Source organism: Dermacentor silvarum, chromosome 1 (genome assembly GCF_013339745.2).
Source record: "Dermacentor silvarum isolate Dsil-2018 chromosome 1, BIME_Dsil_1.4, whole genome shotgun sequence".
In the NCBI taxonomy this organism is placed as follows: domain Eukaryota; kingdom Metazoa; phylum Arthropoda; class Arachnida; order Ixodida; family Ixodidae; genus Dermacentor; species Dermacentor silvarum.
In genome coordinates this window covers 176,655,565-176,683,052 of record NC_051154.1, presented here as the reverse complement: position 1 = coordinate 176,683,052, position 27,488 = coordinate 176,655,565, and the positions used below count along the sequence as shown (strand labels likewise).

The 27,488-nt window shown below is 42.5% G+C and overlaps 2 protein-coding genes across 2 annotated transcripts; one reads left to right on the top strand and one right to left on the bottom strand.

Annotated features, from left to right (window-relative positions):
• Window positions 1–8,782: 8,782 nt before the first annotated feature.
• On the bottom strand, window positions 8,783–12,860 carry LOC125940988 (uncharacterized). The gene is made up of 2 exons (XM_049657840.1): window positions 9,884–12,860; window positions 8,783–9,791 (listed from the first exon to the last, which is right to left on the bottom strand). The coding sequence occupies exon 1, from the start codon at window positions 12,734–12,736 to the stop codon at window positions 11,696–11,698; it is 1,041 nt and encodes a 346-aa protein (XP_049513797.1). The 5' UTR covers window positions 12,737–12,860; the 3' UTR covers window positions 8,783–9,791; window positions 9,884–11,695.
• Window positions 12,861–15,989: 3,129 nt separating this feature from the next.
• On the top strand, window positions 15,990–25,920 carry LOC119436442 (DNA excision repair protein ERCC-6-like). Its single transcript, XM_037703290.2, has 2 exons — window positions 15,990–16,247; window positions 19,662–25,920. The coding sequence occupies exons 1-2, from the start codon at window positions 16,178–16,180 to the stop codon at window positions 23,090–23,092; spliced, it is 3,501 nt and encodes a 1,166-aa protein (XP_037559218.1). The 5' UTR covers window positions 15,990–16,177; the 3' UTR covers window positions 23,093–25,920.
• Window positions 25,921–27,488: the final 1,568 nt, after the last annotated feature.

Here is a 27,488-nt window from a genome sequence, read left to right as displayed (position 1 = left end):
TTTTGCTGGAAGAATTCGCCAAGTTGGTTCCAAAAGATGATGAACACTGTTCTGAAACCCTACATTGGCCATTTTTGTAACGTTTACGTGGACGACATCATTGTATACTCCAAGAATGAGCATTTACATGGAGAACACCTAGCTAGCTGGCACATGTGCTCACAGCTGTCTCAGAGGTGGCTCTGAAAGTCAACCTTAAGAAGAGTGAATTCTTCAAGTACAGAGTGACTTTTCTGGGTAGAGTGCTGGACGGAACCACCAAAAACACAAAGGAAGAGTCTGTGACATGTATCACAAAGCTAGCTAAGCCATATGACATTCATTCCGTGTGCTTCTGGGCTTGGCCAGTCACTTTAGAGCATTTATAAAAGATTATGCCTTGAAAACAAGATGTTTGACAAGGATGACACAAAAGGATGTATTATTCTGCTGGACGGAGGAGTGTGAGGCAGCCTACAGACATCTGGTTCAAGTGATCTCCTTTGATCCCGTCCTCTGCCTTCCCAACTTTACCCTTCCTTTCGAACTTAGTACAGATGCTTCTCATTATGGAACCGGAGCAGTCCTGTACCAGCAAGACTGCAGCCGAGCAAGAAATCAACAACTTCGTGTAGCTGGCTACCACAGCTACACATTCACAAAAACAGAAGTACATTACACCACAACAGAGAAAGAAGCACTAGCTGTTTTGAAAGCGATTCAATATTTTCATTCCTACTTGGAAGGCATGCATTTCAAGCTCTTCGCTGATCACTAAGCACTTACGTTTATATTGAAAATGGCAGAGCCTAAAGGTAAGATTGCACGTTGGATAGCCAAACATCAGCAGTACATCAGCAGTTCGACTTCGAAGTCATTCACCAAGGTGCTTCAATGAAAGATGCTGATTCGCTATCCAGGTTGGCGATCATACAAGAGGAGGCTCATCAAGAAACAATGAACGTCACCAAAGTATTGGAGGGAACCGAAATTTTGCAGCCCACTGAGAAGGGAAGAATTTCAGTGCCTCCAACGTTGGTCCCACAAGTTTTGGATCTGTGTCATAACAGCCCTCATTCAGGCAGCCATGATGGCTTTTGGAGAATAATACATGAAGCTTACAAAACGATTTACATGGCCAAAAATGAAAGAAGACACCAAAAGATTTATACAATCGTGCTATGAATGTCAAATAAATAAAGCGAAATTTAGGCAACCTACTCGGCAAATGACCTTGCCTAACTACTTGAAAAGTTGTGCACTTGGGCTTCAATGAGCTCCGGAAAAAAGTCCGAAGGTATTAGGAAAACCCAAGCATTCCTGGTATGTGTCGACGAGTGCACCAGGATGGTGGCTGCAAAACCGGGAGGAGAGGACGTTAACAGCTGTTTCTGACAGCTGGAATCTTATTCAGGTTTGCTTCTTCTTCTTCTTTCTGGGGTTTTACATGCCAAAACCAGTTCTAATTATGAGGCACGCCGTAGTGGAGGGCTCTGGATTAATTTTGACCACCTGGGGTTCTTTAACGTGCACTACAACGCAAGCACACGGGCGTTTTTGCATTTCACCTCCATCGAAATGCGGCCACCTTGTGGGGTATATATGTGTATTGGTATTGCCCATTGGTGCAATTAGTCTATCCAACCAATTGGTACGCATTGGTTTCAAACCAATTGGTACCCATTGAGTACAATTGGTCACTCCACAAAAACCAATTGGTCACGTTCCAGTTGGTCCAATTGGTCCAATTTCTATATACTAATTTACGATTGGAAATTTTCCAATTGGGGCCAATTGGAAATTTCCCAAATGGAGTCAATTGTTTTTTCTGACAGGGTTGGGTGCTTGCTCGCCGAGGCTTAGTATGAAATGAGCTTGCGGCAATGGCAGATTCCGAGCCCTGAGGGGCCCGGACATTCTCTGGGAATGCCGGCATTTTAGCGCTTATAGTATGCAGTGAGCTCCCCCCTTCTCTTCCGCACATTTTTAAAAGCTCCCCCCCCCCCGTGAAGGCTGCCCAGGTTCCATCTCTGGCTTGCTGATCAGGAAGCGACATCCATCACTTATAGAGGCCATGAAAGTGAAGCTCCTGTTTCATTCATGGACCTAAAGCTATTCTTGTGTAGTATGATCAGAAGCTGTTGGCAAGATACATGGAATATCGAAAAGTCAGTAATGAATTACACTTAGGGCAGAATGACTGAAAGGTGGGCAAGTTGGTGCAGATTCATAGCAATGCCTTGGCAGCACGATGCAACACAGATGAAGGAAGAAAGGTCAAGAAAATAAAGAGATAGACTGCATTCAGAAGAAATTTCTTTATTGAAGGACAACGCTCATATATGTATATACAGGGTGTTCATTTTTATCCTTAATTTTAAAGCTAACAAAAATTCACGAATTAATTTCTTCGTTAATTACTTTGCGACACATATTGCAATTTACGAATTGTAGCCGGTGAGCTTGTCAGGCGTATCCACTTGAAATGAATTTCCAGAATGGCACCAGTTTGGAGATATGCACCATCAAACTCGCCATAAAAATGCACTGTTGTTCCACTTACTTTTTTACCAAAATGCTGTTTTATAGATTGAGGCACAAAAGTAACTGGAACGCCCATGTATTTCGTCCCACACTTTGGGAAATAATATCTCTAAACTGGTGTCATCCTGGAAATTCATTTCAAGTGGATGTGTCTTGCAAACTCACCCACTACGATTCGTAAATTGCAATATGTGTCGTTAAAGTAATTAACAAAGAAGTTCATTAGTCAATTTTTTTTAATTAGTTGAATATGTATTTCGATTTCTCATGCTACTAATTATGTCCGCCTCTTCGAATAATCCAGCTCAATGATAAGAATTACGCTACCTGCCACAGGTGATTTTTAAAAATTCCTCAAAGCTTAATTTTGAACACCTGGTGTATATATATATATATATACACACATACATTGTCTTATTTATAACACAATTCCTATAGGAATTCCCTTTTCCTAGCTTGTCCCGAGGCAACAGTAAACAAGAAGAAAAATAAATTTAAAAAGTAGATTCACAAAGCCACGGGATCACAAAACAATGACAGAGCATGGTAGAATAGACGTGTAAAAACCAAAGAAGGGACAAAAGTAAAAAAGTAACAACCAATCATTTCACTCTAGAGCACACGTCATCTAGATAATCGCATTTCTTGGTCACGAAGGTTGCAGAATAAGCCTGACTAATACATTTCTTTATTTCGCTCATTAATTTGTTACAATGACGGGAAAGCATAAGTGTGTGATTGAGCATGGGGTTACAGCTACATGAGTAACAGTGACTGGCCAAATGTTAAGGTGGTCGAGATGAATAGAAGGGATGGTGGTGCTCCTGCACTCTCGTGTTGGACCTCGCCACAATATAACGCGATCAGGTATACCACGTCTAGTTAGCAGCATACGCACTTGGACACATGTTTTGTTTGGCAACCAGACTGTGCTTTTTTTTACCTTTTACGCTTAGTGCAGCCTCATCCGATTGGAAAGACAAGCAAGGTGGCTGGAATTTGGAATGTGTAGATTAAAAATGGGTGGCATGTACACATTCTTACCTTCTGATGAGCAGTGAGCCATTAACATGCAACAAGTGTGGAGGGACTACCTGTTCTTCATGTGTTTATAGAAGGGCGATCCATAAAACAACATAACAATGCATTTTTTCTATTACAGACACTATATTTTTATATAATATTTATTTGACAAATACTGTTAGCCTTGCATAGGCTGTGACAGAAAGTGGGATATAAAGTGTACCTGTGTACACAGCCCTTTTCCTCGGCAACAATCTGCTTTTCAATAACAAAAGTGTCATGTACTTTTTTCAATGATGTAGGTATGCTGGATATATATAGTGTCTTCAAAGTCTTAAATCATAGCATTGTCTCTAGTTGGAGGCTTAAGCTGCAATGCTGCAGTGCACATGGAGCACTGGATTCCAGACCCTTGTGCATAAGGGCTATGACAAGGCCCAGAGTGCTTGGTAAAAGACCATACCAGTTCAAATGTTTTTTCTCATTTCCTCATGCATTTTAGTAAAAACAAACATCACTTATAGGCTGGTAATTTTAGCATTATATATCTTTTAGGCTCCTATACAGCTAGTACTTTTAGGCCTGTATACAGCCAATATTGATTATTCATAGCAATCCATTTTCAATTATTGTATGTATCATGAAACATTCACGGCACTCCTTTGTCATTCCGGGCCCTTGTACTATTAAACATCAGATATAGTAATCCTGATTTATTAACAACTTTTCAAAGCTGTGAAGTTGCGTGGCTAGTTGTGTGATAGCATGGTTTCTTTCCAGAAACCATGCTGTGAAGTACTAGAAGGAATTTTGTCAGTCAAAAGCTATGGAGAAGTATGTGAAGATAACCTAAGGTTTGAGTAGTTTACTAGAAGAATACGCAATGAGATTTTGGATGATGATTAAGGCACCGGAACACACTGGTTTAATTACCCACACAGGTACTAATGCAGCCGATACTTTCTAATAAAGCACACCCCATAGGAGCTGACAACCTTGCCTAACTTCTTTCTTTTTTCATCACAATGACATTACATATGAACCTAGAATATTCTTACAGTAATAAATGAGAGCCCAAAAGTACACACCAGCCTGCCCATAGTTTCCTTGTCTCAATTTTTCTTCTCTTCTATGCTGTCTAGGATATTCACCAACTTTCCTAGGTGATTTAGTGTGGCAGGATCTCATAGCCTGCATAATTAGTGTCGCTCAGTTTTGCATTATGCCATTTCTTTGTGTCAAACAGACAGGTGTGTGTAGAAAAAGGAAAAAATTATTTTTTAAGTTCCATAAATGTGTTAAGCTAGGCATGCAATTTAAGTGTCTGAATTGAGATAAGGCACGATTCAGTCCATCTTTGCCCTCACTTCTCAGATGGTGACACCCAGTCTAGCCCACTGCTGAGCACTCAATCACTGAAACTGTGCTTGATAGGTGATAGATACATGGCCAAATTACAAAAGTTGCGAGTTGGTACGTGTGCCACCTCAGTTCGAGTTCCACCAGTACTTGGCTCAATTCTGCATACTAAGTGTAGAATCAAGGCCGATTACTTCAAGACTGGCTTATACCGCTGTCACATGGGGCACCAGTGAACTCCGTTGAACATGAAACTCCCTAATGGAGATTTATGGCAATGGAGTTGCAACGGTGCTACACGACACAGTGCAAGCTTTCGATGGGCGCCGCATGGGACAGAAACGGCGCTGCTGTGCTTACTTCCCCGTGCAACTTTTCACATATATAGTCGCCGTTAAAGTAAAGTATAGGTAGTTAAAGTATAGGCACTGGGATCGCTGATTGCGGTGTTTCTCCTCGGAGAGTTTTGCCATACGACACGTGCGGCTCGCGCGCGGATAAACATACGAAATGGCGGAATGACACTTTCCCATACGGGATGGCGAAGCATGGTGTAGAGAGTAAAGGCGCTCATGTCCTTAAAAACTAATTGAAAGCTCCAATTACGTGGTGTGTAACCAAAGGCAAAACAAATAATAATGCTAAAATTTGTAAGTGAGCCAGTTACGATTTTATTAAGGTGGTTTTCTTCACAGCTAGCTGTAGCTATCTGGGAACGAGAGTACTCTGTCCAGCCGTAATGGTCATTGCCGAACTCCCTTCGGGAAAAGCTCCATTAAAATTCCTTGGCGAAAGGGAGACCATGTGACACCGAGCGCATCTCCTTCGAGATAAAGACGACAGAGTTCAAAGGAGTTTGTGGATGCCCGTGTGACAGGGGTATTAGGCCAGTTCGAGCCTGAACCCGAATGATTTACAGTCAAACCTCAATACAACGAAGTTGTACTTGCAGCAAAAAACTTTGTTATATCGAGGTTTCGATAATTCAATAGAACTAAGATGGGTAAATAAAAATAGTTCGTTACATCGCGAATTTCGTTAAATCGAGGTTCGTTATATCGAGGTTTGACTGTATTTACTTATGACTGTATGACTGTAGGAGAGGTAACTTTTTCGTTTTTATAATGACTACTGACGGGTTGATTCCTAGCTCAAAGTCAATTTAGAAGACTGACCTTAGTTTTACCTATCTTAATTGTTAGTAACATGAATTTAGCAGGACTTTCCTATTGATAGCTGGGGACCAACAGTGTGTACATTTTCAGTGAGTACAAGAGCATTTTGTAGCTGTTTACATTGCATATCAAGATTCTCATATGTTGATCAGGTTGCCATGTCATCAGCATAGATAAAAAACTCAGTGCTTGTGATGTAGCCCCCATGCAGGACGAATGATGAACAGCAAGGGGGCAAGAACAGAGCCATGTGACACACTGGTTTAAAGTGCAGTTAGGATCCAATATGAAAACAATCCACATGTGCAGAAATTGTTCTCAGACACAAAAATATGTGTACCACTTTTTTTACCTGCCATGGTAGACAAAGGTCTTCCATGTTTCAAAATTTACCTAGATTATGTTCCGCATTATTGTATGCATTGGTTGTATCAATTGCAACCACCGTCCTCATCTAGTGGCTGTGAGGGGAGACAAGCAGGACACCATCTGGGAGGATAGACAGGCCATCCTCTGTGCCTAAGTACAGAGGACAACACACTTGTCTAGAACACACTCCTGAGGGCCAAAGCAGCTACCAAAGGATAGACCGACCACCAGGTCGAGAGAAATCAATGGAAACTGTAAATTCATTCACGCAACGTCACATACAGCCAATCTTACGATTTCATAATAGGAGTGTGCGAATATTCAAAATTTCGAATATGAATCAAATAGTCTTTGCTATTCAATTCGTATTCGATTCAAGAATTCACTATTTGAAGTTGTCGAATAGAGTATTTGTTTTGTTCAAATACTATAAAGGACAACAACAGTTCTTGCAGTCTACAAGGAGAAAGACTGATATAAATGGAGACTCGTTGAATAATTTTGGTGCAGGAGAACTGTGGTCGTTGTGCAGATGTGATCTAGTTTCTGAAAAAGAAATATGAAGGAGGTCATTTGTGCTATAGTTGAGTAAGCATGTCTTGCCTTTGGCAGACTTTGCATTTGCTGTCTAATTAGACAAAGCAATTTATTGTTTGGTCAATCTCACCATATGTTTGTGGATTCCTTCAAAATGATATGCAGGGCTACAGTATTGCCCTTAGCTCCTTCAATGAGCTCTATACTTTACTATATTCTACTACACGTGTCTGGGACATGCTGTTAATTTTTTTATACGACCAGATATGATCGTACTTTCCTTTGTTTCTCATTTACAAGCTTCTTAGTTGACCTGACATCTAGTTGTTAATGGCATTACACGCATCCAATAATGCTAACAAGCCTTTTGTTGCCGTACAGACTCCACGGCATTTTTCATTTCACAGTTTTAGGAATTGGGAATATTCAATGTTCGATTCTATATTTAGAGGTAATTTTTCATGAATATTAGTATCAATTTGATTAGAAAATTTCACTATTCAAGCCCGTCTATTCAATATTGAAACTGCAACAATGAAAAGCTTAGGTTTCAGTGCATGAGTACACTGTCACTTATCGCAGAATGGTGCTTACAAACTATGTGCATAACTTCTCTGCTTATATTATAAGCAAAAAATGTGCAAAAGGACTGCTTGGAGGCAGGGAACAGTTGGAGAGGTGGAGATTGCTTGACGTCATGTCAAGCATTGGGGGCATCCAGATGGTGGTGATGTCTGACGTCAAGCTTGGGTACAAAACTGTTTGTGTCTTTTTTTTTCTCCGCAATGGCTCTGACGAAGTGACAGAGTAGCGTTGCACAAAGAAGGCTGCAGCAGAGAGAGCTTGCAGTGCTTTGCACACTCCGGAACAAAGGGATCGACAGACCGTAAGGAGTTGAGAGATATGTCTTAATTTTGACAGCTGATGCTGTCTTTAGCATGCATGCTATTATCTGAAAGTTGCATATATCTACTAGAGGTTCCTTGAAATTTCCAGTTTTTTTTTATGCAGTGCTGTAGTGAATTGTGTGCAGTAAGGCATAGCATATTTTCATTCACCTCATGATTAAAATAATTTATTGATTCACAATTTTTAGTATTTTAACTATAGCACACTGGCTTAAGAATCCTTAAGTACTGCAGTGAAGTGTGTAAATGTTGATATATGTAATATCGCACCCCCCCCCCCCCCTGCACAGCAATACTTTCATTTCAAACAGCTATGCACAGACTTTTGTGCAAAGAGAGAATGAATGTTTGCATTCACCGACTGCACTTGAGCGCTGCCAATGTATTTATTAAACTTACTAAAGCCTTAGCTACTTCTGCTGCAAGATTTATGGTAACGCTTGCATAGTGTTGTGAAGTTTGACGGAGTTGTAACGACATCACATGGTCTGCTCGAAAAAAAAACACATTGAAATGCATACTAGTGCAGAGCGGCAGAGAATGTTTTCACTTCACATCACGCGCAAGAGCGCCACCTGTGCATTCATGCGATTTCATGCAGCCCTACTTTTGCCGCGGGCTTTACCGCAATGCTTGGGCAGTGAGGTAAAGTTTGACAAATTTTTTATGATGTCGCACGATATGACCGAATTTCACGCTTTGAGACTTAATCTTGAGCGGAGCGGTAGCAAATGCTTACATTCACCTTAAGCACAAGCACACTGTGCATGCATTCGTTTGATTTCGCGATGTGTTACTTCTGTCGAGGGCTTTCTTCTGTCAAAGGCAATGTTGAGGGCATTGTATATATAAATATACAATGCCAGCTTTTCAAGAAAATAAAGATTCATAACCAAACTTTTATTGGCAGAACCATTACAGCAAACTATACAAGTCTGATTTTCCATCTTAGACAATAGTGTACAATTTACATAGAGGTACCCACACTCCTGATGACTTGATGGTAGTGAATGCACGCAGCTGGTACATCTAGTGGACCTGTACAAAAGAGAAAAAAAAGAAGCAATAGTGAAGTACAAAGGATTAAAAAGAATCTGCAACTTGCACTCAAATATGAACATGTCACTGTGACAACCTGAGTGCTGCTGTGTAGCATTTTCCTAGCCTGTTGGTCCGCGGACACAAGTGCCCGTCTTGTACAAAGCTGCTTAGTACAGCTTCATGACAAGACTTTTCTCTATCCGCCACCCGAGAATGCGCTCTGGAGCGGTCAGGCTCCACCGAGAGATTTGCAGCAACAGGAAAGTAATGTGGGCAATGTAAGTACAGATTTTGGTTGCTAAAGCTGTACCAGACCGATGGAAAGCAAATTTTGTAACATACTTGAATATCCAAAATACTTGCACTACTTAAAAACAGAATGATCAGGTTTGCAAATTGAATAATACAAAGTGAACCTGCCCACATTAAAGCCCACAAGAAACAAGTTCCCGAGGGATTGTCGGCGCCAGCTGGCGGTGTCAAGAAAAATGCAATGCTGGAGGTGACGCTCTTTAGATGCTGAAGTCTGCCCATGCCAAATCAAATAACCGACCAAAAATATGTTGGGAACTATATAGTTGAGCCTTAACAATCCCGATGCCACAGGCAACCATAAAGTAGTTTAACAACTACCAATGGAACTATGTTAGTGCATTGCTAATGAACAAATAAACCTCTTAACAGCATTGAAGTGTAAAAATAAATTGTAAATTGCCACCGGGGTTAGGTTAGTTTGGGTAGAGTTGACTAGAACTAGTTCTGCCTTCTCGATGAAATGATGCCCTACTCTGCTTCCTTCATGATGAATGTGGCAATTCTTGGCCAGAAACGAGTTGACTAGAACTAGTTCTGCTACCTTCACGATGAAATGTTGCCCTTCTTTGCCAGTAGAGTTGACTAGAACTGAAAACTGACTAGAACAATAAAAAAAAAAAAAGTTTCAGCTACCTTCACGATGAAATGTTGCCCTTCTTTGCCAGTAGAGTTGACTAGAACTGAAAACTGACTAGAACAATAAAAAAAAAGTTTCACATCACCGGGTTGTGTCAGTGTTTACTGGTAGCTTGTGGATACACTGAAACCTGATTAGAACAAGCAGGCCTATGCACTAAAAATAGTTCACTATATTAGGTAACTCATTAAATCCAAACTCAACTATAACAAAATGAACTGCATTAAAACGGATAGGCGGGCTAGTTGGTTTGGCATCATAATGAAACTTTTGCGCACACAACACGAAACCACAACGAAGAAGTACACAAGGACTAGCGCAGTACTTGTGTACTGCGCTAGTCCTTGTGTAGCGCATCCTTGTGTAGCGCAGTACTTGTGTACTTCTTCGTTGTGGTTTCGTGTTGTGTGCGCAAAAGTTTCATTATGATGCCAAACCAACTAGCCCGCCTATCCGTTTTAATGCAGTTCATTTCTAGTTTTTCGGGCTCTTTCTCTATGTACCCTCATCACTGCGCTAGTCCTTGTGTACTTCTTCGTTGTGGTTTCGTGTTGTGTGCGCAAAAGTTTCATTATGATGCCAAACCAACTAGCCCGCCTATCCGTTTTAATGCAGTTCATTTCTAGTTTTTCGGGCTCTTTCTCTATGTACCCTCATCTCTGCGCTAGTCCTTGTGTACTTCTTCGTTGTGGTTTCGTGTTGTGTGCGCAAAAGTTTCATTATGAACAAAATGAAACTTTTGTATTGTGTTTGTTCCACACAGTTTTTGTCTTCAGTGGAAAAATTAAGCCAAAGGCACCTGCTTTTTTGTAAACAAAACTATGCATAGTAGACAGCAATTTTTACTTGTGCCTTGAACAGCTTGCCAGTCGCTAAAAATGGTGACTCGATTGGATCTTGCTTGTTGTACACTGCTGGCATGCTTCCGAGTATTCTCGCATTTAGGCTCGAAAAAAAAAAAAAAAAAAAAAAAAAAAAAAAAAAAGCTGAGCAAGTGTTTGACATGTGTATCAGTCAGCAAGTTTTGTGTGTGCAATATAGAGGATAATTCAGTTTATGCTGGTCTGGTTTGCTGTACTCAGGTTTCACTGTATAACTGTACAAAGAGAAGAATGCTATGTACTTTGAGTAGGGATATTTTCCTTGGCAGTAGCCAAAAATGACTTAGAGCACACAATTACTTTGTTATCCAATTTATCTGCTAAAGGGCCAAGGAATGCTCTGTGAAATCCTCTTGAACAATATCCACTAGAAATGTCCAGTACTACTCCATCATATAGCAGTTGCCTGCACACACAATGCAACTCGTAAATGCAATCTTTTGGCTGCACACGAACAGTGAGAGAGCTTGTGAGTGGAAAATCTTCCACGTTGCCTTTTTGTATGCATTTCAGCAAATGTCTGCGCAGCATACTCTGATTAAGGTTTAAATTTTCTACACTCCTATCTGATGCTACATAATACATATTCGCAATTGCAAACAAGCCACAGTCAAGCGTGTTGCACTAATTTTGTGCCCCTTTAGTGCGAATGGTCAGCGTTGGCGACTAATTTTAGCATATGACAGATTTGTCCGATGGCATCAGAAGGAGTATCTTGCTCAATTGAGTCATATACAAAGACTGTGTTTTCATCTGCGTCAACATTGCTTACTGTAAGCCAGTGATCGGGGTTTTGGACATGCAAGAGTTGAATGAAAGAGCTTTTTACTTGAGTATACAGTAAACTCTGGCCAAGAAGCACATCTTGAAAGCCATCCCAATGAGGAAATTTTTCATGAAGTATTGTGCTACATTAATTACGCTGTCCTATATTGAGGTGCCCTCTACTAAAGCATTTAAATCGGCATCTGAAAGAAAGTAGCATTTGCAGACGTTTAACATTTCTGCTGTTACCATTGCAAGGCCTACTATATTCTTTTGCGATGACAAAAACTTGCGCTTAACAGCTTTGGCTTTCTTTGGCCGTCCTGTTCTTGCTTTCACCAAAGGTACAAGCTTTGTACTATTTGCATGCCTGCAACTGCTTGTAGCAGTCATTTGGGGTAATGGAGCAGGTGTACCTTGTAAGCTAACTGTAATTTGATTACTAGGAAAGGTGGTTAAGTTCCTGAAGAATGCCTTGCATGATGCAGAGTTTTCCATTAGCTCCTTCTCACCACAATTAGCTAATACATCAGCAACAGTCTTGGGCATTTCACAAAGTGTCTTGTAGGTGTTAGAATACTTTTCTTGTGCAGTGTCCAGCTTCACAGATGGCGGCAGCTGAATGCTGCTTGTCACTACTGGTGTGGCACTAGAGGCCATGCAGGTATCGCTCAGGAAATGATCTTTGCACCACCTGTCCAGTATGCATGCTTTGTCAAAAAGGTCTTGCTGGGCAAAATGGCGAGCTGCTAAAATGTGCGCACAAGGCAAACTGTACCGATTATAAAAAGCACACATGCAACGCGTCAGGCATAATGAAACACTGTGCTCAGAACTTGCTGAAGCCACTACATAAAAATTAGCAGTGGAAGTGACCAGATAACCTACTTCTTTAAGCCGTTCATGCTGCTCAAGTACTTTACTTGTGGCCTCAGAAGTACAATTACGGGACAAGGCTAGCTGAAATGGCTCACTGGCATCACTTACATTTAGGTTCAGCTTCATTTCCTTAAACTTAGAAAATTTTAGTGCCTCTATTGCTTGAACCAAATGCATGCTTGAAGTGAGAACTTTTAATCTTTTTATTGTGACACTCAATGCGATTATTCGTGTTATTACCAAAAGTAGGAAGTTTTTGCCGATATGCATGTACCCACATTTCTTTACAGGAGTGCCAGTTCTGCACGTAATAAGAAATAACATCTTTAGAAGCCATAGCTTCGAGCTCAGCAAGCCTGTCTAAGCAGTCCTGCACAGTAAAGGAATAAACATATTTTTTTAATAGAAGAAGTAACTGATCACGCTGGAGTTTAGCTTTCTCATTTACTGAAAGCAGTGCCAGCACATGCCATGTACACAACAAAATTTCAGAATTAGGAAGAATCTTGGTCAAACTACGTAGCTCGTTCATATCTATCATGACTACTCTGCAAGCCGACACAACAAACGGGTTAAAATCTGTGAACTTGGCGAACATAGCCTGCACAATTTCAGTCGTTTCATTTCGTAAAAACGCATAACACACAGGTCTCCCACGACCTCCACTGTCTTCAATCTATTTAAAATAGAGTACAAGACATGGCCATCAATATTTACTTTATATGTTCTGTCAATAAATAAAATCTCTGGATACTTTTCCAAAATCTCACGCATGTGCGTTGTCTGAAGCAGCACAAACTGCAGGTTATTAGTTTGATTCTTTTCATAGTGAATCACCCAGTTTGGATTATTTGCTAACAAGGTGTCTATTTTTTCTAAAACAACTTCTCCGTGAGCCCGCTCATTGCGAATAGGAATAAAAAACCTTTGCTTGTAATTGTTAACATCTTTCGTAGTTAACTTCTTGCCTGTTATCTGTCCGACCAAATTTTTTAAATGCTTTGGGCCAATATTACATTTCGCAAAATCAAAGAATTCTGTCTTCTCTGCATCGTTCAGAAGCCTGCTTTGAGGATACAAGTCATCATACTTCGTTGCGTGATTATGCTTAGTTTGCTGCTTGGTTATTATATAGTGCAGAGTAGGCGATTTGCACAGGCTTACCGATACTGCCATTTCACAACCAGTACCATTGTATGCTTGCGTGGGTCGCTTTCCTGTGCCCCTTGGTTTTATGGCACGACCATGAACATAGCAATACGAAATCCTAATACACTCAAACTCTTTAGATTCTGTTGAAAATGGACTTCTGTGAGACTTACTTACTGTGACTATGTGCTTATCCTCCCTGCACCACTCATCAAATCTTTGCCTAAAACAAAGTTATCAGTAACACATTCACAGGGTTAGGAACTCTGGTTGTGTTGGCACCAGCTCCTTCACGAACAGCCTGGGCATCAGAACTGGCAGGCCTGCAGCTGGATGTCAAAGCAGCCTCACAACACCTATGTCGCATGGTGTTGTGAGGTCACCAACTTGTCAGCTTTGTTAAGGTCACCAGCCTCTGTGCTACCCTCCATCTTGCATTGTTCCTGGCCTACAGCATTTGCAGACAGTGACCTCATTTAGAACGCCATTTATGACAGGTCTGCACTCAGCTGTAGCAACTACCAAGCAGTCTTTATTCTGCCTGCTAGCCACATGCTGCACCTTGCCAAAACTATCACAAATGGCATCCCGAGAGGCACTGGCTTGTCCTTCAAGCTTGCTATCAGAGACAGTAGAAGAAGCAGACTCAGACTTTCCACTGTCAATGCTTGTCTGTTTCTGGCTTACAACTACTGTCAAAGGTGAAGCGAACTTCAAGAACTTGGCAGCTGTCACGTACAGCAAGAACTTTGCCTTCCCTGTCTGCAGCCAGGTCACAACTCCATTCTTGCTTGTGCAGTGCTGCAGCTTTCCACCACTGCCTCTTCGATACTGCCAGTTTCCACTCACTGTCACCACACTGGGAGACAGCCTCAGGCACAGCTGCTTCTCGAGCACTGCCCTCTCCTCCCACAGAAGAGCACACAACAGGAGCACTCTCATACTCCTGTGTGGCTCTCCTAGTTCTGACACAAGTGGTGCTTGCACCTCGACCAGGGATCATTGGCTCATCAGACCTCCCCTCGGCTTTTCCCCTGCTCGGAACACTTGTGCCAGGGGAAGGCAGGCTGTCCCAGGTCCACCAAGCCTTGCTACCCTTGCAACGGACACGGACACCGCCAACAAGTGAAAAGCCAGCACCTTGAAGGGTTCTGGTCGGCTGGTTGGTGTCGTGCCTCTGCAAGGAAGCAGTGCTGGCTTCCAGACAGGAGCTGGTGCTGTGGAAGGTCCACTTGCTGCTTGAGAAGAAATGAAAATATGCAAACCAGGTGGGGGAAAGTTAGCCTCGGAGATGGCAGGGATGCTGTCCTGCCAAGTCCAGCCGGTCCATGAAGAAGGTACCTGGGTCTCCTTGTAGCACAGCTGGATGTGCCTTCTCTTCAGATGGATGGACAGGGTGCAGGCCTCCTGGTACAGGTAGTCTGCCAGCACTTAGTTACCACAGCGGCTCGGGTGGACACCATCTCTGCTCAGGTAGCTAGGCCAGTCGTCCACGAGACCACCGAAGAAAGCGAAGCCACACTCTTGGCAGTACTGCATCAGGGCAGCATTAACCTTTATGTAGCCGTCATTCAACCAAGAGGTCTGAGCTTCCCATGGGTAGTACTGATTCTGCCCCCGAGGAAGAATGGCAGAAAAAGCTACATGCACCATGGGTTTCCTTTCAATGATCCCCTGAGCGAGCTGGCGTTACTTGGCGATGCACACGCTGACATTGTCAACAGTGTTGTTAGTGCCAACGTGCACGATGACATCAAAACCAGCTAGCTTGTAAGCAATCATTGACAGCAAATACGCGAGAAAATAAATCTGAGCTTTTTCATAAACGAAAGAAAAAATCCGAGCGCTAGGGATGAACGAGGCAAGCGGTCGCGAACAAGAGCAGCAAGATCGACAGATACGCGACAAATTCTGTCAAAATACTTATGAGAAAAGATTATTATAACGCTAGCAAATATAATATAACGCTGCAATGCAGCTTTCGCGCATATAAAAGGACGATGTTAATACAACAATCGTCATCTGTGACGTTGTCAGCTGTTGTTGTTGTTGTTGTTGCCTCAAAACTGTCTTGCTTGCTTGCTTGCCGTCAGCTGTCTTCTCCGCATTTCCTTTCTTTTACTCTGCGAGCCCGCTCGGTGTAAACTTTTTTTCAGTGTGTGCTGAATCAACCATAATCAAGAGACGACGCATACGAACTAATGGTAATAGAGTTGTGTATAGTTTCGCCGTATTAATTAGCCATTTAAAATTTGTTGGCTTTGTCGCAGTGGTTTGGGGTCAAAAAGCGATTCGTTATCTGTTACCATAGAGTTTCTAAATAAAAAACATAGAGTTTCTAATTAAGTTATAGTAATATGAAACTCTATGTCTGTTATTGGTCTGTTACCCTATTGCAAGGTACAAAGCCATCATCGCTATCGCCTTCACTGCCTTCACCTAGCGGCGAAAGGCGCGCGCAAGCGCGGACCCGCGCCGGCGCGTGTTGTTTGTGGCGGTTGGTGTGAATTGCTTACGTCTTTTGTGCTAGTCTGAAAACGCACACTGTAGGAGATATGCTGGCCAGAGTTTGTGCAGCAAAATCTCGCTGACATTGCCGCCTTGTACTGCTGCATCATGGCTTCGGCTGGCGAAACAGACACGGAAGAAAACAAGCCCTCGCTTTTCAAGCTCCACAAGTCTGAAGGTAAGGAACATAGACATTTTGGCTAGGTTCCGACTGGTGTTGCCGAAGTCCTGGGGCGCTTTTTTCGTCGCGTACACTGTCCCAGACGTCGCATTACTCGTCTGAAGAACCTGACTGGCGTTGTATAAGTGCGTAAATCGAGCTGCCGGTGCAAGCCAGTCTCCTCTACCAGACCGCGAGAGAAGTGAGAATTTGCGGATTTGGGGCAAGGGCGGAGAAAAGTGAGACATGGGGCATAACGCGTCATTTTGAACTTACCGCTCCCTATATTGTAACTGCGATCTAAGTGGCGTGGTATTTTGCCTACAGGTGTGCCTACATATCCACTTTGCTCGACTAGGAAACTATGGTGATAGGGCAGTTGACATAAGAGATACCGGCAACACCGTGGAGACGTCGCTCATAGTAGTCGCTCGCGTGGGGTTCGACTTGTGTAGGCGACGAGTGGACGCGGCAGCCATCTCCATCGCGTCGCTTGTCACTGTTGCGCGAAAGATAGCTTACACGGTCCGAGTGCCTGCGATAGGCCGAGAAATAAGCTCAATTTTTTTCGAGCGAGTTGACCACAGTTTCGATAGTGTTCTCAGTCAAAGAAAGTTTATGCTTTTCTTTAAGATACCAACCGTGGTTGCTCAGTGGCTATGGTGTTGGGCTGCTGAGCACGAGGTCCCGGGATCGAATCCCGGCCACGGCGGCCGTATTTCGATGCGGGCGAAATGCGAAAACACTGGTGTACTTAGATTTAGGTTCAGACTGGGGCTGGCCAGAGTTGCACCAGAGGTGCACTTTAAAGAACCCCAGGTGCACTTTAAAGAACCCCAGGTGGTCCCCCACTACGGCGTGCCTCATAATCAGATCGTTTTGGCACGTAAAACCCCATAATTTATTTTTTTTCTTTAAGACGGAAAAAATGCGACATGCAGGCCTTCATGAGCACTGATATAATTTTTTTTATGGTGCTCATTAATTGCTGGTTGCCGCTTTATGTAATTGCCGTCTTCTTGTCTAGGACGGTCTAGGCATACAAGCGAGTGCTGCTTTCGCCGAAAATAGCTTGCAATAAGCACTTGAACGTCCATCAGCGGACCCGCTTTATTTGAACTGCGAGACAAGTTTTTCGTACGCCGTAGAGGCGTTCGGAAAAGCACGTTGAGCCGAAAGTGATAAAAGCTGCCAAGAAATTTCTATAGTGCCAACAATAATAAAAGCTAAAGCAAATAATGCAGAGGTGGGCACATTAAGGCTGCCAGAAGTTCTGAAGTTTCGCTCACCCAGGAAAATAGAAATTAAAGAAGGCTAAAAAAAAAAAAAAAAACGAAATGCAACAACACCTATTCAGTTAACAAGCACATGAACAAATTGGAACGACAGAAAGCTGAGCTAGTTGGTAAGGATTCATAATGCAAAAAGGTAAGGCGTGCAGACAGGGACCCAAGAGAACAGAAGTGGGCAACACGAACGCCGACTATCAGCTGAAGGAAGCACAGAGGTAAAAAAAGAAAGAAAACTCATCTGTGCATGCTCTGGAATGGTAGCACCGCGTGTCAATTGGGTACACGTGCTGGTCTACATGAGAGGTAACTGTTAAGGCATTTGATCTCTTCTTTATGTAAGGTAATTGGAGACTAATGGAATATTAAAGGTCGTTAACCGGTGGATCGCCTTCTAATCTTTCCTTACATTGCCACGACTGCCTAGATTGTAACTGCACGCCCGAGTTAGATGAATGCGCGATATTGTACAGGCATAAGAATGAAGATACGAGTCTTATGGTCGAGGCTTAGCATATCAATAATGGTGGAAGTGCGTGCGTGAGTCAACTTTCGATTACCTTACATAAGGAAGAGATCAAATGCCTTAATAGTTATCTCTCACGTAGACCGGCATGTGTACCCGATTGACATGTGGTGCTATCATTCCAGAGCATGTGCAGATGAGTTTTGTGTCTTTCTTTTTTCGCCTCTATGCTTCCTTCAGTTGATAGTCGGCGTTCGTGTTGTCCACTTCTCTTGTGTCCGTGTTTGTACGCCTTACCTTTTTGCATTATGAACAAACTGTGTTCTGCCATCCACAAGACCTGCACCAAAGGGCACTGGCAGTGCTTGGTATGCAAGTTGCAACAAATGTGCCCGTGACGCCTGCGTTCGGGAGCCCACGGGTCTACAAGAGCCTCATTTGCAAGCAAGGAATTATTTTTTTGGGGGGATGTCTCATTTTGCCCCACAGTTGGGGCAAAATGAGGCATTTTTATGTATTACTTATGCTAATTTAAGTGCCATAATTTTTGCAGATGAAGGCAAGCACCTAAGGAAAAATCTTGTATTTTTTCACAATTATCAATATAAAAAAAAAAAAAAAACTGCCCCTTTGGTGCCTCCTGGACATCAAAGGGCCAACCAAAGCTGGAACCTGGACTTGTCTGTGGGTTAGGGGCTTGCCGAATCCTCCACATACCTGTGGTGTATATTGTATGCGATTGCCCCCCGGCGTGCTCTGGCCTCAGTAGCCCCAGCCCGCGGACCTCCCTAGTTCCAGCTTTATACCCTCCCCATTGCCCCTTGGGTGCCCTGTAGATCCTGCGCTCTCCGCTTTATCTCGGGTACTCTCCTGAGGCCTCCATTTATCAGTTTTGTAGACCCTTGGGTCTGGCAACAGACTTCTGCAACACCAGTTGCAAAAGTTGCAGTTAGAACCTTGAAAGAATTTCTGTCCATAATTTCCTGTGGCAGCCAAAGGCACTCGTGATACAGGATGTTTCAGTGAACACTTTCAAAAAGTCCCAGTTACTTTCTTAACAAAACTTTGTTTTATGCATTGAAGCAAAAGAGTAACTGGAACGCCAATGTATTTCTCCATAAAGTTAGGGAATTAATATCTTGAAAACAGGTTTCATCCTGAGAATTCGTTCTAAGTGGATCCGCCTTGCAAACTCCTTGGCTTGAATTTGTAAATTGCAATATGGCCCCCATAAGGTAATTAGTTAAAAACTTAATTATTGAAATTTTGTTCATTAGTCGATAATGCATTTCAATTTTTTGTGCAAGTAATGTCTGCTTCTTCGAGTGAACTAGAATTGTGCTATCTGCCACAGGCAACCTTCAAAAATTTTTGAAAGTGTTCGCTGAAACACCCGGTATAGTGATAGCGGCTGAATTATCAGGCGTGAAGTGCTGTGGGCCGGCCAACAAATGAAAAAGAGCGTACAAGGGGCTTTTTTCAGAGCTGGGCGTGATCTCGGCTCATGGCTAAAGACGCGTTTCTATTCTACCGACAGTTCACCGCATCCTCTTGGGCAGCCAATGGGAGGTGACTGCCGTGAGAAATTATAGACAGAAATTCTTTTGGCTGCTGTGAGAATAGATAGAGCCTTTAAAATTGTTTTTCATTGAAACGTTTTCTTATCAACTCTTTCAGGCAAGAGGCTTCTGAAGGAAGGGAATGTCCGTGGAGCATTACAGGCTTTTGAAAGAGCTGTTGAGTGCCAGGCTGACGACCGCCTGCACGCCAAAATGGAGAAAATGCGAGAGTTTTTGAAGAGCGAGGAAGACCAAGAAGATTGTGACAGTGACATGGTTGAAATCGGCAATGGTTTTTTCCTTTATCAAGCCATTGAACGAAAGCTTTACGCATACCAAAGAGCTGGCTTGCTCTGGATGTGGGAGTTGCACCTAAAGAAACGTGGTGGTGTTCTGGGTGACGACATGGGCTTGGGCAAAACTATTCAAGTTGTTGCCTTTCTTTCAGGCATGTTTGACAGCGAAATGATAAAGAGTGTCTTACTCATTATGCCTGTGTCCCTAATTGCCAACTGGAAGAAAGAATTCGAAGCGTGGGCTCCAGGCATCAGTGTGTATGAATACCACTCGGGGTCCAAGAAAGAGCGAGAGAGAAACCTGGCCAGGGTCCAGCGACGTGGTGGTGTCCTCTTGACAAGCTATGGCATGGCACAGACAAGCTATGAAGCATTTTGTACCCAAAATGGCCAACAGTTTGTATGGTGCTATCTGATTCTTGATGAAGGCCACAAGATCAAAAACCAGACGAAAACAACAAAAGCCATCTATGAGATTCCAGCTAAGCACCGGCTTGTGCTCACGGGTACAGCCATCCAGAACAATCTTCAAGAACTGTGGGCACTGTTCAACTTCACACATCAAGGTGCACTTGTGGGCTCATTGGCTACATTTAAGCGTCAATATGAGACTCCTATCAACAGATCACGTGAAAAAGATGCCACTACAGGAGAGAAACTTCTAGGCGTTGCGATAGCAGAACAGCTACGGTGCTTGATAAAGCCATACTTTTTGAGGAGGACAAAGAAAGATGTGCTTGAGAACAAAGAGAACAGCGAAGGTGGCAAGGCTTCTTTGCGCCCTAAGCTAGCATTCACTTCAACGAAAAATGACCTTGTCATCTGGATATACCTGTCTGAGCTACAAAAGAAAATATATCGGGAGTTCCTTGAGTCTGATGAAGTAGCCAATATTCTCATGACCAAGAAGTCGCCCCTTGTGCAACTCACTGTACTTAAAAAAATTTGTGATCATCCGAGACTTCTTTCAAAGCAAGCATGTGTTCAAATGGGTATGTATGACGACATGACCAGAGAAGAAATTGAAAAATTTCTTGAAAGGGAAGAAGGAACGTCAGTGTCCATTGGTAATGTATCAGATAATGATCTGCTTGAAGAGTCTGGAAAGATGACGTTTGTTCTACAGCTTTTGACAATTCTCAAAGCTGAAGGTCATCGCACGCTTCTTTTCTCTCAGTCAAGAAAGATCTTAGACATTATTCATCGAATTCTCACTAACAGGAGCTTTAGAGTTACTCGACTTGATGGTACAATCAGCAAACTCTGTGAACGTGACCGTATTGTCACACAGTTTCAAAGCAAGGACAATGCTGATGTCTTTCTACTTACCACTCAGGTTGGAGGTGTTGGGCTAACTTTGACTTCTGCTGACAGGGTCATTATTTATGACCCATCCTGGAACCCAGCCACGGATGCTCAAGCTGTCGACCGTGCTTATCGCATAGGGCAACAAAAGAATGTTGTGGTTTATCGCTTGATAACATGCAGCACAGTGGAAGAAAAAATCTATCGCCGCCAGATATTTAAAGATTCTATCATAAAGCAGACAACTGGGAAGCAAAGGGACCCCATGCGCTATTTCACAAAACAAGAGTTGAGGGAGCTTTTTTCTCTTGAAAACCCCAACCACTCTGGCACACAGGTTCAGCTTTCTCAGATGCACTCATGGAACAAAGACACTAACCCTGCCCTTCAAGATCACATTGCCCTTTTGCAAAGGAAGAACATCTTTGGTGTCAGTCATCATGACCTTATGTTCTCCGAAGAATCTCGGGAAGATGCAGAAGATGAATTCGTGCCTGGAGAAATCGAGCGTGTAAAGGAGCGTGCCAGGATGGCACAACATATGATCACAGTGGAAAGTGACATGGCACTGGATGAGATTCAAAACAAGGAATCCTACACTGTGCCCATCAATAATGCTGTGAAAGCTCGACCAACAGAGCAACGAGCAAGGTCACCTAAGCGTAATCTCTTGCCTGGTGTGCCTAAGGACCGAGATGAGGGTATGTCATCCAAGTGGAACAAGGCTTTGGTGGTGATTGATGATGATGTCCACATTGATGGTGTCGATTCGCTTAACAAGTCATTAGCTAACATGACTGTCCAGACATCAGAAAACGATGGTAGCATCATAGTTGATGATTCTGAGGAAGAGCTCTTTCCTCCTAGCGAAGATATGGATTCTATTGTGATAGACACAGATGAGGAGTTGTCAGACTCTTTGGAAGAAGTGGACAGCACTGCAAGTTCCAAGATGGAGAAGCAACCTTTTCTTGCTTTGAGCACAGCTGACGACAGAGTTTTTGCAAAGGCTGAAGATCAGCTTGGAAATGATGCGGAGTGTGACGTGCAAATTGTGAATATGGAACAGGCGGGTAAGGAACCACTCATCAAGGATCAACAAGATCTAATGGCTGACCGTTCATTTCAAGAACTGCATGAATCGCCTGCAGAGTTGATGCTCGGAGTGCAAGACAAACACAGCACATTGGAACAAAGCAAATTGCCTTCCTTTTTAGAAGAAATGGAAGACAACCCCACTAGCAAGGCCACTCTACAAGGAAGTTTTGACAAAGGTGCTCAAAAGTCAGCATGTAGATCCTTGTTTAGTGATGATGGAGGCAGCGGGGAGCTCAATAAGGACACCCATAGCAAATATTTGCACACCGCTGAACATGGAAAGAGACATCTCAAGAAGCGTTTGTGGAATTCCCCCAGCCATTCATCCTTTATTCAGATAGAGGCAAAGCACTTTCAGCTTTCTCCATCTGTCCTGCAAAAGGAAGGTGACAGTGATACAAGAACTCCACAAAAAGATATTGGCACACCGCAAAATCTTTTGCCCAGAATGGCAGCAAGCAGTGCTTCATCTCCTGCCAGGCCATCTGTCAGCCAGCAAAGGCTTCAAAGTACACCATTGTCTACTCCTCCCAAGCGAATTGCACCATTTTTTGTAGGCTCACCACAGCGATTTTCACCATCATCATGCCAAAAGGTGCCACCAAGTCCCTTCCAGGAGGCCCTTGCAAAGTCTGTAGAATATGCTAAAGAGGATGTGACACCCCTGAAGGTGCAACAAACTTTAGGTGCTCATTCAAGCCAGGCTTCTATTCATGTTGTGTCATCATCGGAGGATGAAAAGAATGCCTCCGAATCAAGTACCGGTGATGATGACGATGATGTGGTGGTTCGCAGACGTTTTAAGAAGGGAACAGTTGTGATCACTGACAGTGATGATGAAACACCTTGAATACCTTGTAAAAAAATTATTTTGCTATTGCTCTTGCTGGCTGTAGCTTCTCTTCCCCATTTGCAAAAATTATAAAGACAAAATTATGACAAGTATTTCGTGCCATATGCTTATTCATTTCTGCCCGTTTCTTAATTTCTGAGTGGATGTTTTGCAATATGTAGTAGCAGTGGTACTTAAAAAAAAATGAAAAGGCATGATACCTGCAACGGTGGACACCTCTACCATGAATTTTTGTAATTGCCATGTGGTTAAAGTGAATATTGCTGCTCTGAAAAGATGGCAGTAATTTCTTTGTGCACTGTTGGCAGCCTTGTCATACTACTGCTGGGAAGAGGCTTCCCCCAGCAATCTCCCTAGTGTGCCTGTCCCACTTTAATGTCAGTTGTTCCTGGCTGGAATGGAAAGTTTGAAAGTGAACACAGACCAAGGCGAGGAGAGGGGATGGGGGGGGGGGGGGACAAGTGCTACAATTTGTTCCCCACTCCTCACCTGTGTTCTGATCTCAACTCTGTTTGGCTCTAAGTGTTTTGTGTAGTTCTTTGTATTTTATAAGTATTTTATGTAGTGACAAATATTTTATGTTCTGCTGACAATGAGTGGTGGTTGCTTTTTCCTTTGCATGCAAAATTGTTTAATGTTTGAGTGCATGGTATGCAGCATGCACACCATGTGTGCATGGTTTTTGAAGGCTGCTGCTGCTGCTCAAGTGCATCCTAGAGATTTTTCGTTTTTTGCAGACACGTACCAAGAAATGACTGCACAAAGTTTTTGCTGGAAGTTGTGCTAGGAGCACTGATTACTGCTTTACTTTGAGTGCTGCTTGTCAACTTCAGACACATAACATGTTTGCCTGCTAGTCTATGCCAGTTTGGCTGTATATTTAAAGTTGGCTCGGTAACTTGCTTGCGAGTTCGAGAAAAATTGGCGCAAAATCTAGGTGGACCATCGTCATAACCCTGCTGTAAAAGTTTGGTGCTTATGACGGTAGGTCTGGAAAATGGCACTGTACAACATCCAGTCTCTATCCCATTTCTTGGCAAATGTGAATTTGCTGGGTTCCATGCGACTAAAACTTGTGCAATCATTCGTGTGTTTAAATTTGCAAATAAATGTTAAGTTAATGCCTACTACCCCATATCACGAGTGAGCATTCCATAAAAAAGACTGCTATAACTATATATTATTGCAGTCTTTTGGAAATTTTTCTTTTTCTCAAACAGAAAACAAAAAAAAAAGGGGGGGGGGATAATAAAGGGCTGTTTTGTATGCTAAGTGTTGATGTGCACTGAATTTCTGCATGAATACATAATGTTTTGTATTCCATCCCTATTACAATGCAGCAGCAGAAGTTCATGGACACTGCAGTGGTTGCCTGTGCAAATTGCAGCTTGATAAATATTCTTGATTTTAGAACATGGAAAATACCAATTCTATTAGTTGCTCATGTGCATTATTGTGTTGCCCATTGTCATCTGATACGTAGCTATGTTTCATCCCTACACTTAAATGTAGGAGATGTGAATGTTTGAAACTTTTTGAAATGGTTTGAATTTTGTACAATTCGATTCGGTGTTCACTGATCAAACAAAATTGGGGCTAACATGTGATAAATTTCACGCGGTGGCCATAGTAGACAAAGTATGATATGTTGCTTAGTGGTGTACACTCGAGGTGCCAGACTTCTTCATTCTTTGCTTCGCATTCAAATATGGAAAAGCCTTGTCCTCTGCTGTCGCTTCTCTCAGAATGCAGGGGTCCTTTTCAGCTTACATCCCCACACATCCTGTTGAGTGCTTAATGGACTGAGCTTTCAGTGGTATGGTCATGGTGCGAGTGCATGCATTAGTGTTGTAGGTTACCACGAGACCACCATCACCTCAGGGTTCCATGATATATGTTTCCAGCTTCACATGTGAAGCCACGCTGCTTTAGGACACATTTGGACTAGTTGCATATAAAGGTGATGCAATTATATGTGATCTTGAGAAATTGAGATTTCGTAGTGCATTTATACTGGGTTGACAAAAAATATGATTAAAATTTGTCACTAATGTAAGCTGGATTGGTAAATTATAGGGGTGTTCAAATAGTGAAACATCGAAATTAAATACAATGAGAAAAATGACTTCCAAATGTTGAATTGAATATTGAATATTTTTTCAATTTTAAACGAAGTGAAATGTGAAGTTTGTGTGGAGCCCATGTGGTGAAAAAAATTAGGCTCACATACATTTGACATACATGGTACCATTTGCATTTGGATGTCCAGACAACTGATGAACTCGTCAGTAACAACTGCTTTTGTTTATCTCTGGCACCATAACAAAGGCAGTAATGAAACAACGGAACATGTCACCAGGTGCATGTAAAGTGTTGTTGAAGGAGAGAAGTGTAGATACTACAACAGTACACATTGTGTTAAGATGCTAACGTGGTGAGACTGGCGAAATAATAAAACAAAAAATTTGTATACTGCCTAAAAGCGAGGCATTACTGGTTTTAAGTTATCTGCCTTGTGCGCTCACTCGGGAACTGGTGTGTGTGTGTGTGCAGCAGTCCTACAACAGAATCATTTGGAACAGTCCTCGCATGCTGTTTTTTCTCACTCGAGGCTCCAATATTAAACAAAAATGAATATTTGAGAATATGAAGTAGTAAATTCTCTAATCAAATATCAATTGAATAGCAGTGATTATTTGATTCATATTCGAAATTCAGAGTACTTCTCACCCCTAGGAAATGACAGTTCTGGAATACCAGAAATGTCTGTCTTACTGGGAGCAGTCTTTGTTAGCCAGATAAGCCGTAAAGACCAAGGACTGGCTGGTAAATGGTAAATTCTGGGGTTTTATGTGCCAAAACCATATGATTATGAGGCACTATGTAGTGGGGGATGCCTGATTACTTTTGAGTATCTGGGGTTCTTCATCATGCACCCAATGCATGGTACATGGGCGTTTTTGCTATTTGGCCCCATTGAAATGCGATCGCAGTGGCCGGGTTTTGATCCCATGCCCTCGAGCTTAGCAACGCAACACCAAAGCCTCTACGCCACCACGGCAGTCGGTATTTAGATGACTTGATAGGTTATAGATAAACAAAAATTACATTGCATGCTAAAGGATCCAAAAACTGAGCCTAATAAGTTTTGAGAACATTTATGAATATGGATGGCCTGGACACGTGTGGCTACTTTGAGATTCAATATATACTAGTAACGTACTGGAGCTGCAGGTAAAGTAAAAAATTTACAGAGAAACCTTGTCATTCTCTGCTAATAACCAACATTTTTCCATCGCATAAATGCATATAAGGTCTTGACAGATACTTCACCGTAGCACCAGTAGTGTTTCGCTTCAGTGTATTTTCATTGTGATCCTCGTAATGACAGTCTCCCAGCCCCATGCCTAGATTGGCTGTGGCAGTGAAAGTGGTAGGTCTAATTCAATTACACACCTGCAAACTCTCCTAAATTTTCTCTAATGTTTACAAATCTGGGCTCGTTTTATGATTTTACTATCGTTTCACCAAGTTTTACGAAAAATAAATTATTTTCATAAAATTATCTCGCTTGTCGGTCTCCAAACTCCCATTGGGAGTCTTCGGATGGTAAAATGATGCCAGACGGGTACCTGAGTTGTGCAAGTTTATAAAGAAAAGTTCCCAAAGCCACTATAATCTAAAACCAATGTGTTGCATATCAGGTCTTGCTGTTCAAAGATTGCTGCTGCTGCTTGTGTGCTGTGCCAAAAGGTAAATCATGGTAAATGCTTATGTATCCTACCAAAGGTGTGTGCTCAAGGTAAGCTTTAAACAAAATGCACGCCAGTGCCTTGCATTCTTCTCTCGGACAACTAGCGCTTTGAGATGCTGTGTTAGACTGCACTGTCTTCGGGATGGGCCCATATTTTTCGTCAGACGGATACCTACAAAATGGGTGCCGTCCAAAATGAGTTGCACTATAAGGATATTGCATTAAAAGTGCTAGCGTACCGTCAGTACTCTTATCTGACTGCATGACCTTTCTGCTGAGAGTGGCATAAGTTGCACTGCCAAGGGCATTAAGGTGATACTTCATGTGCGAATAAAATGCCTTATCAGAACGTGCTTTAGGGACTCCTATTGCTTACAGTTGCTTATGCGTCACAAGAGAGGTACGTACCATACTCCATGACAGGTGGCACCACTTGTTTTATATTTTCGTCATTTTCTTGCTTACAGAAGCTTATTGTTTCAATCTAGCTCTACTTAATATTTTCCTCTCCGAAGCTTAAACGGATCACTAAAGGAAAATATTGAGTTCATCTACTAGCTTATCTCTCTAGAAGTCTATCATCGTTTTCTGGGGCCCAATATATGACTTTGTTGTGAAGAAAACTGCCACCGAACATCC

Bases quoted from the DNA above. Each gene is read 5' to 3' on its own strand.
- LOC125940988 (XM_049657840.1), bottom strand. From the start codon at position 12,736: ATGTTATTTCTTATTACGTGCAGAACTGGCACTCCTGTAAAGAAATGT.
- LOC119436442 (XM_037703290.2), top strand. From the start codon at position 16,178: ATGGCTTCGGCTGGCGAAACAGACACGGAAGAAAACAAGCCCTCGCTT. The intron at 16,248-19,661 runs GTAAGGAACATA...CAACTCTTTCAG, and splicing joins CAAGCTCCACAAGTCTGAAG to GCAAGAGGCTTCTGAAGGAA.